Raw genomic sequence first — 14,723 nt, 5'->3', positions numbered from 1 at the left:
ACGCCTGGTACAATGAGTGCCATCCCCCCAACCCTCAGTGCACGAGGCACACACCCACACCCAGAGGTGCCCAGACATACCTGGGCAAAGGCATTCTGGAAGAGGAGGCTGTGGGAGGCCAGCTGGTCCACGTTTGGGGACCTTATGAGCTTGTCCCCGTAACAACCCAGGGAGGGGCGTAGGTCATCCACGATGATTAGAAGGACATTCAGAGCATCTGCACAGGAAGGAGGAGCTTCAGTGAGATCACCTGCACTGACACCCAACCCCCACCCAGGGTAGGTGCTAGGGTACCCAGAGATCCAAGGCTGGCCCCAGCACCTTGACAGCCCAGCCAGCTAAGCCAGAGAGGGTGGGAGTGGGTGCACAGAAGAAGCCCAAGTCCGGGGTGGCAGGGTTAGGCTTTGGCCATGGCCTCAAGCCTGGATGAGGGAGGGAGAGAAAAAAGAGGGAGGGAGGGAAGGATGGTGGGTGGGTGGGAGGGAGGGAAGGGAGGAAGGTTCGATAGAAGAAGGAATGGCAGGAGGGAGGGAGCGAGGGAGTTAAGGAGGGAGGTAGGCAGGGAAGTAAGGAGGGAGCCCCGCAATGTGGACGAGGGAGCCAGAGGCACCTGTGGCCGAGTTGCCCAGCGCCGCGGATCCGACAGAGCCCAGGGCCAGGCCAAGCCAGAGCAGGCCCCCGCCAGGCGGCAGCATCTTGCCCCGGCGCGGCCACTCCGGGGCGACGATGACAGGTTTTGACAGGAGGGCAGGGCCGCCTGTCGCGCGTCGCAAACCCGGGAATCCCGCCCGACGCGGCCGCAGAGGCCTGCGCCCCGGCCCGCGCCCCGGCCCCCGAGCGCGAGTGCGCCTGCGCGAGATCCGGGCCACAGGGGGCGGAGCCGCGGCTCTAGCGCAGCGCCTGCCCCGCCCACCGGGCCGACTCACTGGTTGGGGCGCACCTACCCCGTCGGGCAGGTAGTTGGGAAGTCTTTCCAGGTGTCTCCAAAGATTTGCATTGCAACCACTGTCCTCAACCAGCAGTTTCCTGCCACTTTGCCTTTGCTCGTGCTATGCCTTTCACCTAGAGGCCCTTCCCTTCCCTCTTCTCTCTATAAAAGTCATACTTTTCCTTGCAGACCAGCCCAAATGCCGTTCTCCTTGCATGAGGCCCTCTGAGAACTCGCCTTCCTCCATCTAAAGGGACCCCTCTCCTATGCATTTGTTCAACAAATACTTATTAAGTACACCAGATATGTATACCGAGCACTGTTGGCAGCTTGGGAGTTCTGGCGGCTTGGGAGTTCTAAGTCCCTTCCCCTGTGGAGCTTGTGGACAATAAATGACCAAATAAACATTGAATAGCAGTGGGCATGCGCGGTCTGGAAAAAAATAATATGGGGGCGTGGGTGGCACATGGGGAGTTTCATGTTATTTTCTATGGGGTGGCCAGGCAAAGCCTCACTAGTAAAGTGATATGTGAATAAAAACTTGAAGGAGGTGGGGGAGCAGGCATTGTGGAGAGCATGCTTGACAGTGTTAGCTGATGGCACAGAGGCTAGTGGGGCTGGCGGGGAAACAGGAGATGGGGAGCAGGTAGGAGATGGGAGGAGTGAGGGTCATAACTCTTCAGTGGCAAGAATCATTCACTGCGTGCCTGGGGCTGAGGCTTAGGCAGGACATCACAATCCTCTCTCTCTGTCTCTGACTCACTTCCAACTCCTAGTGAAATAACCTAACACAATGCCAGGCAGATTGGAGATCTTTTTTTGCATATAGGAATACATAAATATTAGTATAGTTATTGAGGGTTTCCTATACCCAGGCAACATGCTAATTTTCTCCTCACACCAACACTGTGAGCTAGATGCTACTAACATTCCCATTTTACAGATCCAGAAATTAAAACTCAAAGAGGCCAAATCGCTTGACCTGGCACACAGCCAGGAAGTGGAGGTGCAGGGTGGCTTTCTGTGAGAGGGAACCTCCGCGGTTGGTAGCCAGAGCGCAGTCACCGCAGGAGGCTTGCTGCCATTGCTGCTGCACCTCATTTGCTGTATCCTGGGGTCCCAGCAGGTTGGCTGTTCACACTGCAGCCTGGCTGGCAACGCCCCCTTCCCTGGGAAGGGCCAGCTTCCACCTGCACTCCCCAGACCAGAGCATAGGACGAGTCCCTCAGGGTGGGCCAGCCCCAGCCAAGTGCCCAAGCTGCCAGGCTTCAGGAGGCACCTCAGCTGTCCCTCCTCATCCTGACACTTCCCTTGTATTGGTGGCTGCCTTTTCCCTCCCAAAAGTATGGCCCCTAATGTTTCAGGAAACTCTGAGCCCAACCTCAACAAGGACTCCAGTGTCTATTTAGAAAATTACTCTCATCCTTACTTCCTCTTTCCTTGGCATCTGTGATACTGTCTCATAGCAACAGGTGTCTCCTGAGAGCTTGTGAACTAAGGAGCAAATGATATCATACTTGTCATTATCAAAAAGCCATTAACAAAAAATCATTCAGTAAACCCCAGGGTTGGCCAAGGAGGGGAATGAGGCAAAAGTCACACACAGTTCCCACCTCTAAAAATGTCTGTAGTTCTCCTGTGGACTCCGTTCAAGTCAGCAAACGTTTCCGGAGCATCATCCCGTCCAGGCCCTGGGGTGGGAGGTGAGAAGGATGCATGAGGAATCAGGAGGCAGACGGGTCCTTGCCTGCAGCCCCCCAGGCACGTACAACCTGTGGGGAGGAGGGACAGCAGCACGACCTGATCACCATCACAGAGGTAGCCTTCTGACTTGTCAAAAAGAGAGTTTCTCCAGAGGAAGCAATCAGATGTGAAGACAAATTCACCCAGTCCAACACTGATCTAAGCAGCCTCTGACTTGTTGCCAAGGTGTTGGGGTACACCAAGAAGGAGCAGCTGGAGAGCCTGTCTAGACAACAGCCGGGCCTCTAATGACAGATATGAGAGACCAGACATGAGGCCTATGAACATTTGAGCATGCAGTCTCAGCTGCATCTTTCTGGAAGAGTTTAAATTTGAATAAAGGTGCACAGCTAGCATCCATTGACAGACGTGGTGTACACACCCCTAAGGTGAGCATCAATGAGTCATGCCCGTGTATAATCCCCTCCCATTGGGTGTGAGTGGAACCTGTGCTTCTAGCCAATAGAATCTGGCAAAGGCGAGACAGGATGTCACACCTGTGACTACATTATGATGTGTATAAGGGTCCATCTTGCTAGCACAGAGAGATATCCTGCTGGTCTTGGAAAAACCGTATTGTAACTGCCCCTAGAGAGAGCCACATGGCAGGGAACTGTGGGTGGTTTTTAGGACCTGAGAGTGGCCTCCAGCCAACAGTCATTGAGAAGCCAAGAGAACTCAGTCCTAGAACCACAAAGAAATGGATTTGGCCAACAACCACAAGAGCCTGATAGAGGACTCTGAACTCCACAAGGGAACGCAGCCTTGTGAGACCCTGAGCAGAGGATCCAGCTAAGCTGTGCCTGGACTCCTGACCCACAGAAACTGTGAACTAACAAATGTGTGTTGTTTTAAGCCACTAAATTTGTGGTAACTTATTATGAAGCAATACAAGGTGAATACAACATTGCTCATTCACAAAATGAATAGACCATTGACTGCAAGGTCAGATCCCTTCCTAGGGAGTGTTCTTATGGTTATGAAAGCATTGATGCCATAAGAGTCCATGAGAGCAGGTTGGAATGGTTCCACAGAAACCGTGCCGATTAACACCAATCCACCAGCTCCGCCAGGGTGTGTGAAGGCAACACAATTCTGGACAGAAAACATGGCCTCTCTGTCCTCAACCTTGCTATGGCCATCATCAAAGAAAAGACTGAGGGGGGACTTCCCTAGTGGCGCAGTGGTTAAGAATCTGCCTGCCAATGCAGGGGACACGGGTTTGATCCCTGGTCCGGGAAGATCCCACATGCCGTGGAGCAACTAAGCCCATGCACCACAACTACTGAGCCTGCGCTCTAGAGCCCGTGCTGCACAACAAGAGAAGCCACCGCAATGAGAAGCCCATGCACCACAATGAAGAGTAGCCCCCGCTCGCCGCAACTAGAGAAAGCCCGTGTGCAGCAATGAAGACCCAATGCAGCCATAAACAAACAAACAGATTAATAAATAGATTAATTAATTAATTTAAAAAAAGACTGAGGGAAGAGGGGAGGCCTTCAATGTTCCAACAAAGGCCAAGAGGCCACAGGCACAGCTGAGATTGAACTTGGAGGGCAACTGGCGAGGCTTGAAAGATGAAATGCAGAAGTAGAGGGAGATCATGGTGGAGGAGAAGTGAAAACAAACACTGAAGACTGACTTTGTTGGACACATAGTCCAATTTCAGGAACACAAAGCAGCCCTGATTGCTCTAGATACCCTGGACTTTAATGACTCCCATGATTGAAATTTCAAAGCTGAGTTTTAAAAAAGTACTTAAACATCCCAACAGACCAGAATGTGAATGCCCTCTTCAATATCAGCTGCGTTCATACAGTGGCTCCAATTCATTGAGCAGTTAAGGGAGTAACCTAGTTTCACTAAAAACTAAAATATTTAGCTGGAAACATCATAAAATCAGGCCTTGGATGTCTCAAGACTGTCACCACTTTGTAGCTCAATGCCTGCGTGAGATTTAATAGGGGTATCCAGAGCACAGAGTCCCAATCTTTCAATATAAAGTAGTTTATACAAGCCAATCTTAACTATACTTCTGGAATATTAAAGAAATAATAATTGGTTCCACTTCCAGCTCAAATTGACTAACAAGACACATGCATTTATTGTCTCTTATGGGTTGGGTTCATCAGAAAGCTGACTCTAAAACAGAGTTAAGTGTGCAGGATGTTTATTAGGGAGTGCCTTTAGGAGAAATACCTGTGGAAAGGGTGGGAAGGGCGTAAGAATGGACAGAAAGAGCAGTCGAGCAGTGCTACAGGCCTTGGCTAACCCCACAGGGCAGTGTAGAGCTAGAATAGGCCTTCAGAGTTGTCTCGAGTTAGGCCGAGATGGCCAGGTATTTGTACATCACCTGGATAAGTCACTGAATGTGGCTACCCTTGGAGGGCTGTGATCTTGGGCAAAGTGGCTCTCTGAAGCTGAGGCAAGCCCTGAAGGGGTAGGTGGCCCTAAAGGGCTGCCCTCTCAGCCACTGGGGCAAGAAGGCCTTCATTGAGAGGGGGCTTAAGTGGCCCATCTCTGTGTTCACATCTCTTCTGCCCTTTGAAATCATCATGAAGGAACAAAAGTAATATAACCTGACAGCAAGATAGGATGGGAGAAGAGGCTCAAATTCAACTGTTATTAGGGAACTGTACATCAAAACCACAGTGAAGTAGCACTTTACATCCACTAGACTGATTAATATCAAAAAACTAAAAATAACAAGCATGGGTGAGGATGTGGAGAAATCGGAACCCTTATACCTTACTCTTAGGAATGTAAAATGATTCAGTTACTGTGGAAAACAGTTTTCAGTTCCTCAAAAATTAAACATAGAATGACCATTTGACTCAGTGGTTCTACTCTTAGGTAGAAGATTTGAAGATTTGAAAATTGGTACCCAAACAAATATATGTACATGCATGTTCATAGCATCACGTCACAATAGCCAAGAGTAGAACAAGCTGAAATGTCCATCAACAGGTGACTGGATAAATGAATCGTGGTAGATACATACAATGGAATATCACGCAGCCATATAAAAGGAATGGAGTACTGATGCATGCTACACCATGGATGATGCTACACCATGGATGAATTTGAAAGCATCCTGCTAATTGAAAGAATCCAGACACAAAGGGTCACATATTGTATGATTCCATTTATCTGAAATAGTCACAAGAGATAAATCTGTAGAGACAGAACACTAATTGGTGGCTGCCAGGGGTTGGGGGAGAGGGGATGGGGAGCAACTGCTTAATGTGTATGGGGTTTCCTTTGGGGATGATAAAAATGTTTTGGAACTAGATAGAGGTGGTGGTTGTACAACACTGTGAATGCACTAAATGCCACTGAATTACTTACTTTAAAATGGTTAATTTTACATTATGTGAATTTTATCTCAATTTAAAAAAAAAAAAAAAAAAAAGGGAGGGGGACCTACAATGGCTTAAAAACGTCCCCAAGGGCCTCCCTGGTGGCGCAGTGGTTGAGAGTCCGCCTGCCGACGCAGGGGATACGGGTTCGTGCCCCGGTCCGGGAGGATCCCATATGCCGCGGAGCGGCTGGGCCCGTGAGCCATGGCCGCTGAGCCTGCGCATCCGGAGCCTGTGCTCCGCAACGGGAGAGGCTACAACAGTGAGAGGCCCGCATACCGCAAAAAAAAAAAAAAAAAAAAGTCCCCAAATTCCTGGAAGCTGCCACAGTGAAGACTGATGAAGCCACAGCCTAGAATACCTACAAAGGGACTTCAGCTAAGGAGGGGACAAACTTAGCTTAGACAGTCTCCCAATTCTGAGACAGCAGGTATGACAGTGGGCAGAGTAAGACATGGGACTTAACCCAGACAGATTAACTGAAGGTTTCTATATGGCTGTTAATGTCCCCCAGAAGGCCCCAAAGCCAGTCTTTAACACAAGAATGAAAAAAAGAAGGGTTCTTCTCTAAAGAAATTGAATAATTTGTCTGGGGGAGGGCTAGGAAAACTGGAGTCAATATTGAAACCACCACCACCAAAAAAATTTCTCCATATTATGGCATTTTTGAGGACCCCCAAAAAAACTATCAGCACACTGCCTCTTCATCTTAAAACAAAGCCTGCAAATCAATAACTCCCGCCCATGTACTCAGAGCTGCCAGTCAGCCTCGTTCTTAAGTGTAATCGGACAATAAAGAAAGGCCAAACATTTGAAGATGGCATACAAGATGACAGAGAAATATCAAGAAAAACAAATAGCAAAGCTGGCCCTAAAGGAAAGAGATGACTAAGGCACCGAAAAGAATAATTTTTAAAGGACAAACAAAAATACCCTTTATTAAGATCATCAGAAAGACTTGAGAAGCAATTGAATATATGAAACAAGAATAGATTGCTATGGAAAAATTCCAACAAAACATTAAAGACCACTTGGAAGTTAAAACTATGGTTGTAAAGTTCAACATTCAATAAAAGAATTGAAAAGTCAAGTTGAGAGAAACTTTTAAAATGTTGAACAGAAATATAGCAAAGAACACCACCAAGGGCTGGCAAGAATGTGGAGTGATTCAAACTCTCACATTGCTTGTAGGAGCATTCAATGATACAGCCATTTTGGAAAACTCTGTGGGAGAATTTGCCAAAGCTAAAGTTAAACACGTGCCTACCCCAAGAACTGGCAACTCTACTCCAAGGCATATGCCCAACAGATGTGAGACTTCTAGCCACCAAAAGACATGGACAAGAACGTTCATATGGTATTATTCGTAATAGCCCACAACTGGAAGCAACCCAAAGGTCCTTCAATTGTATCCAATAATTTGGATAGATAAGCTGTGATATAATCACAGAATGTAATACAATGCAGCAGTAAAATGAACAAACTACTGATACATGCAACAACATAGTTAAATTCAAAAAAACATAACGTTAATTGCAAGAAGCCAGACATCAAAGAGTACATAGTGTGCGATGACATTTATAGGAAGTTCTAGAACAGCAAAACAGATCTGTGGTGGTAAGATCAGAATAGTGGTTACCTTTGGGGGAAGGTATGGAACAGGAGTGGGGCATGAGGAAGTCTTCACGGGTGCTGGAAATGTTCTAGTATTTTATCTGATTAGTGATTATATGAGTGAGTATATATGAAAAAAAATGAAGCTCTACACTTAAGATTTGTGCACTTTAGTGTATGTAAGTTATTACTCAATAACATAAGCAAACAAAATATCGGCAGTATGAAACAAAATATGAGACAATTAGGAAGACTAACACCTTCCTAAGTTATAGAAATGGAAGAGAAAACATGGAGGGGAGGAAATTAAAGGTATATTAGAAAAATAACTTTAGAGCTAAAGAAAAAATAGTTCATACTGAAAAGGTTTATTGAGTACCTAGCACAATGAATGAACACATACCCAAGCTTATGCATAGTTTTGTGAAAGTTCAGAACGCCAAGGATAAGGAAAGATTCTAAAAGCTTGCAGAGATTAAAAAATTATACAAAATTTCAGAGTGAAGTTTTATACATAGCCAAACTGTCAAATAACTATGAGAATAGAATAAAGACTTTTTCAGACATGCAAGAATTCAAAAACTTACTTCCTGTTCGACCCTTTCTTAGGAGGTTACTTAAGGATGTACTCTAGCAACCAAAGGAAGTATGGAAGAACACCACCATTGCTATCCCCACCATAACTTATATAATATATTCATATATATTAGGAAATTATATCTATTAATATAATTAATATAATATAAAACCAAATTATCTCTGAAAGACCGTCCCAGCTTCAGAAATCCCTGTAGGCTTGGCTGAAGCCTTTTTTGAGACGGCATTACAGCCCACCTTCTCCATCTACCCAATCCTGATTCCTTCCCTTCCTTTCTCTTCCCTTCCTTACCTTCCACAGATGTTGATCCTGAGAGAACTCCCAAAGAAACTCCTGCATATTAATCTCACCTTAGAGCCTGCTTCTGTGGGAATCCAACCTGCAACAACAATTGACAGAAAGTTGGGAAGAGGAAGGGAGGAAGAGAAGTGGAGGGAAATGGAGGCACATTAATATCATTACAAAGTAGAAAATCAATAGTTATTGTCCCTAGTTGAGGGAAAGAAAAATAGAGGTATAGGGATATTATTTAAAGGTATAAAAGTAGCCAATAGAAGACCTGAAAATAGTGATATATCTATATATTATGAGGAAAAGGAATAATGATAGGGAGAGATGAAAGGAAATTGGTCATGAGTTGATGAACTTCAGTGATGAGCATGTGAATTTTATTATACTATTTTCTGTACTTTTGCATATGTTTGATCAATTACCATAATCAAAAGTTAAAAATATAGGCAAAAAGATGAAAGGATGACTGAACTATAATCTCATCTAGCATAGCAGGAAGTCAGCAGATAATGTCTAAAATTGACAACGTAAAAAAGTTGATATAGATATAAGCATAGTATTTACAAAGGTAGAGGCAAACTATCAGACGAACTGAAACTAGAAACATTTAAAATGAGAATGGGGTGCTGAGGGGCAGAGCACAGGACCTTTGCTTTGTATTATATGCCTTTTGTTCTCTTTGACTTCCGTTACGGGTTGAATTGTGTCTGCCCACCCCACCCCCCAAAAAAAGAAAAAGATTTGTTGGAGTCCTAACCCCCAGTACCTCAGCATGTGACCTTATTTGGAACTAGGGTCTTTACAGTGGTAATCAAGTTAAAATCAGGTCATTAGGGCTTCCCTGGTGGCGCAGTGGTTAAGAATCCACCTGCCAATGCAGGGGACATGGGTTCGAGCCCTGGTCCGGGAAGATCCCACATGCCGCGAAGCGACTAAGCCCATGCGCCACAACTACCGGGCCTGCGCTCCAGAGCCCGCGAGCCACAACTTCTGAAGCCCGGGCACCTAGAGCCTGAGCTCTGCAACAAGAGAAGCCACCGTAATGAGAAGCCTGCTCACCGCAACTAGAGAAAGCCCGCGCACAACAACAAACACCCAACGCAGCCAAAAATAAATAAATAAAATAAATAAATTTTAAAAAATACCTTTAAAAAAATCAGGTCATTAAGGTGGGACCTAATCTAATGTGACTGATGTCCTTATAAAAAGGGGAAATTTGGACACAGAAGGCACACACACACAGAAGGAAGATGCCCACGTGAAGATGGAAGATTGGCGTGATGCATCTACAAGCCAACGAAAGGCAAAAATTGCCAGTAAACCACCAGAAGCTGGAAGAGGCAAGGAATGATCCTTCTGGTACTGGTTTCAGAGGGAACATACCTCTGCTAATACCTTGATTTCGGACTTGCTGCTTCCAGAATTGTAAGAGAATAAATTTTTGTTGTTCTAAGCCACCCAGTTTGTGGTACGTCACATCAGCCCTAGCAGAGAAATACAACTTAAAAACATTTCAAAATGTAATGAGATTGCTGGGCTGTGCAGAATGTAAGCTGAGATAGAAAATTACATGTAGCAGTTGGCATAATTATATTGTTTTTGTTATTATTATTCTTTTGCTGGGCAGTAGCAACAGCAGGACAAGAGTGAGAGTGAATGGAGAGGGCCCGTGAGGGAGCAGTTTGGGTGACAGTGGTTAAGAGGGAGGGTGTGAGAGAACTGGTTTCAGTCAGTGAGTGGGATCCTGAAGTTTAAGATGTTTGAGGTGGAGCAGATCCTGATGATGAAAAGGTCTAGGATGTGGCCTTGAAGATGGGGGTGCTGAGGTGGAGAGGAAGAGAGATTGTCAAAGGCAAGGAAGAAGTCAAGGGGCTGTGAGTAGCACAAGCTGCCCAGGTAGACACTGAAGTCACCCAGGATGATGGCAGGACTTAGGATGCCAAGGAAACCAGTGAGTCAGGTGCCCGAGTCTTCAATGAGTGAGGGAGAGGGACCAATCAGTGCTGTGTAACCACAATCTTAGTGGCTGTAAGCAGCACTCATTTATCACCTCATAGTTTCCTTGGGTCAGAAGTCTGCGTGCAGCTTAACTGGGTCTTCTGCTCAGGGTTTCACAAAGCTGCAATCGATGTTAGCCAGGGCTATGTTCTCATCTGAGGCTCTGTGTCTTCTTCCAACTTATTCAGGTTGTTGGCAGAATTCAGTTTCTTGTGGCTGTAGGCTGAGGTCCCCATTTTCTTGCTGGCCATCAGCCAGGGCCGCTCTCAGCTCCTAGAAACCATTTGCAGTTCCTTGCCAGATGGCCCTCTCACAGGCGCTCTCAGGGGGCGAGGGCAGAAAATATTGGTGTATTGGTCAATATTCCACAATCCCCTGCCGCAGCAGAAGGATGAGGACTCGGCGGAGAATTTAAGGCTTGTTTCATTCCAGATCTGGGATCCTCGGACGGGCACTCCTCGAGGGCAGGCTCTGCTCCTTCCATTCGCTGCTGTATCCACAGGGCTGGCACTATTTGTTGGGTTTCGAGGGATCACTGGGATGACAAGCATGACCAGAATTACTTGGATGAGAAGGCAGAGCTCACCCTGCACAGAGAGGCAGGCAGCACCCTTGTGTCTGTGGGCATGTGAACTGAATCTGAGAAGGAACCTGATGTGGGCTGCGATTGCCACCACATGTGCCGGATACCGAGGGTCCTGTTCCCGGAAATGGCTGTCTCAAGATGTGCTGGATTGTTCTCTAACTGCCTGGGGAGTGCCAGGTGGATGGAGCTGGGTCTGGGCTGCCCCAAGGTTGATGATACAGCAGGGATAGCCTGGTGTCTAGCTGGGAACTCCCGGGGGAGTGAAGGTGAATTGGATCACAACCAGAATCTGATTCTGTTGAAGTAAAGCGTTATGGAACATGAGGGGGCAGAAGAGGGACTGGGCATCACTGCAGCATTGACGTTCGCTGAGCTCTGGCCCTAAGTCAAGGACTTTGTAAGGTGAGATGATTCTCTCATTGTGGAAGAGGTTGGTCCCAGGCCCATTTGTCTCTGGACATCTTGCATCATTCTGTGAACAATCTTTCCTTTCCCTTCTCTCTACTCTCTTTTTCCTTCATTTTCTCTTCAAGCCCAGACTTTTCCATCCTGCCATTCATTGATTCCCCGAGCATGGCTCTGGGTGGGATGACAGGCCTCTAGCTTGGAGCAGGCAACTCTAGGGCTGTCAGAGCCAGGAAGTGGAGAATTTCTAAAAGCCTCCAGCAGGGGCCGCCCAAGCGCTGGTGTTCGCTGGCGCTACTTCATTAGTGATTCATGTCCTTAAAATAATATATAGACGAAGCACACACTTAAAACAAACTACAAATGCCTAGTCAGATCTTTTTTTTTCCCATTTGCGCTGCATGCACCCGAATTGAGGAGGTTACATTTGGTCACCCCCTTCCTCCTGGTTTTCCCGTTCCTCTTCCATCTAGGGAGGATTTCGGCTTACTCCCCCAGATTTAAGAGCCTCAGGGAAGGGGAATAATGAGACCTCAAGGAGGACTCTCATAGTTGGGGGGCTTCCTGTGTGAGGGGAGGGGCTGCGAGCCAGCCCCAGGCCTGTCTGGCATTGCACACCTGTGCTCTTAGACTCTTGACAATTGGGTGTTTCTTGCGAATGGGAGCCCACAGCTGGATGGCCAGGGCAACCCCCTCTCCCTCTGCACTTCTGCAGTCAAAGCCAGGGGACAAGTGGAGCTGGGAGACAGCGTGAGGCTTGGGTGACATTCCTCTGTGGCCCCTCTCATACTTGTGCCATGAAACACACCTCAGGCGCGAATGGGTCCATCTACAGAAGGAATAGCTAAAGACAGCCCGAAACGGGGCCCTTTTCAGGGGCGGGGAGGAACAGAAGTGTGGAAGGAATCTTCGGTGGTACGGTGAATTAGCATGTGCCTCATCAGACAGGTGTCTTCATGCAGTTAGTAGTTTACGCCAGAAAGGTAGCAAGGGGAGCACGGGCTTGGTGAGGAAAAGGAAGCCCTCATTTTATATGGCACTAATAATTTTAAAATAAGTAAAAGGGATGAGAATTTCAATTCTGTCTTTACTAGGATGTGATTTCCTTATATACTGCAGGCTGTCATCTGCGTTTTACTTGAAGAAATGTGGCATTTGGGAAGCAGTGGACGTCACCCCTTACGTAATCAGTGTGATGTGATATTTCTGTAACATCATTTAAAAGTCTATCAATATGGGAAACTTCTGTAAGAGTCTCTAAGGGACCAATAAAAACACTTGGGTGGAAGGCATACCAGAGGGGATTCTTGCTAAAGGACATGTGTTCACAGGCAAAACACAGCTTGCAAAAGTCCTTAAAGCTGGGATTTCTCTCCATTGAATTTTGGAGCCCAAGTGCTGCCTTTGAACCCCGGATAGGAGCAAAAGCTTGAAACTCCCAGTCCTAGCCTTCACCTTGTACCCCGGCAGAAACCACCAGCTGCCCAATGTCACTGCCCCCGACAGCTTGCTGGCCTCCAGCTGGCCATGTGGCCCCCACCTCTCTGAGTGATGGCACGTGGAGTGGCCACATGATGGGGCAATTCAATGAGCATGGGCTCTGCCTTCAGACAGATGCACTTTCAATCTTAGCTCCACAGGGTGGTCCTGACCCGCTGCTAAACCTCCCTTGGCCACATCAGGAAATGTGAATTCCCACAACGAGACTACCTAGGGGTCTGTTCCCAGTGTCCAGCAGGTACTCAATAATCTGGGGCTGTGGGTAGCAGGTCCTGCCAATGGAGTTCCAGATCCTGCCCTACCTGGCCTGCCCCAGCTCTAGCCTCACTGGCGCATAGCCTCAGCGATTGCTGGCTCTCCTGAGTCCCACACCATGGCTCATGAACTTCAGAGTAATGCCAGCTGGGCCAGTGAAATGCTTCCAGTTCTGAAGCCGCAGCCTGTGGCACAGGGGACTTCAGCCTTACTCAGGTGATGCCCACCCAGTTGCCTGACAGGCTCCAGGGAGCAAGTGGGGCATCTTCCTGGTGCCTTGTTCCTGGCACTATGAGCAGAGCGACTCTGGTTTCACATTTCCAGTGTAACTTGTCTTCTACGTCAACAACAAGCTGCTTAAAGAACCAGTCCTCAGAACCCCAGAGGCACACGACAACAGGCTGGAGGCAAGGTAGCATTGAGCACTTTTTCTGCAATTGTCAGCCGGTGGTGGGGCCCAAAGGCAGGCAAAAGACCCCAACATAATTTTCCTGCTTCTCTTCCCCATAACATCTTTGTGCACCAAATTCATTCCAGCCTTTCAACTCACAGAATCCTCCCTGCTGCCCCAGGAACTGTGCAGTTACTACGCCCAGCATACAGATGTGCAAACTGAGGCTGGAGAAGGGTCAGCACTGGCTCAAGATCTCACCGCCAGCAGAGCTGGAACTTAAACCCTAGCCTCTGAGCCATGACGGCCACAATGCCAAGGACAAACCCAGCCCAGGGCACTGGTCTGGGCCGCTCAGCCCTGTATGTGAGGCTGATCACCATGCATCCTCATGGGCAACCAGGGTACATGGAGAGTCACCAAGGCACAGAAGCAGGGGTGGGCAGGCAAGAGAGAGCTTCCAGATCATTGGCTGGCAGAAAACCCCAATTTTGCTCAGGGAAAACATGGACTTTGCAATTTAGGGTCCAGGTTAATCCTAATAATATAATTAGTTACTAAGCATAGAGCAAGTGAGATGTCGGTGCTACTCCCTGAAGGCATCTTTCCATCCTGTCCAAAGTTAACAGACAGGCTTCAAGGACAGAGGGGGGCCGCCCAGCAGAGCAACTAGCACCTGTGGCAGCACAGCGCCCATTCAGCTCATCTCCTCCAGCTGCATTTCCCACTGGGCCCTTGTGAAGTGTGCTATGAAAGCAAGGCAAGCGGGTGAGCCTGACGCTGCCAAGCTTCCTGTGTCATCACCGAGCTCTCAAAATCAGAGACTCCTAAATCACAAAACACGCCAGAATTGTGTGCGGGACCCAGGCTTTGTGGGACGGCACTGGGAGATGGCACAGGGCTCGGGATTTCCTGAAACAAGACAGTGGACAGGTTTTGAGAGATATAAACAGTGGACATTCACGCTTTCCAAGAGCCCTTCCTCCTTTTAGCTCTAGGTTCATCCCATTTCTACCACGGAAGACCGTGGTTGGTACCAAACGAGATTCCACATC

At 47.6% G+C, this 14,723-nt stretch overlaps 1 protein-coding gene across 2 annotated transcripts in view; it reads right to left on the bottom strand.

Moving 5' to 3' along the window:
- The window catches only part of IDS (iduronate 2-sulfatase), a 30,946-nt gene extending 22,386 nt beyond the window's left edge, over positions 1 to 8,560 (bottom strand). The window contains exons 1-3 of one of the 2 annotated variants that reach the window (XM_081222566.1): positions 8,534 to 8,560; positions 2,542 to 2,619; positions 81 to 217 (exon numbers count right to left, since the gene is read on the bottom strand). Coding sequence is in view for 1 of the 2 variants with exons in the window: in XM_081222565.1 (XP_081078691.1) it covers positions 81 to 217; positions 611 to 695 (222 nt within the window). In the remaining variant the exon portion in view is untranslated. Of the gene's footprint in view, positions 1 to 80; positions 218 to 610; positions 814 to 2,541; positions 2,620 to 8,533 lie in introns of those variants that run through there. The other variant, XM_081222565.1, reaches the window with a different exon arrangement.
- Positions 8,561 to 14,723: the final 6,163 nt, after the last annotated feature.

Source organism: Mesoplodon bidens (assembly GCF_964165515.1).
Source record: "Mesoplodon bidens genome assembly, chromosome: X".
Lineage (NCBI taxonomy): Eukaryota > Metazoa > Chordata > Mammalia > Artiodactyla > Ziphiidae > Mesoplodon > Mesoplodon bidens.
This window is presented reverse-complemented; position numbering and strand designations above follow the sequence as displayed.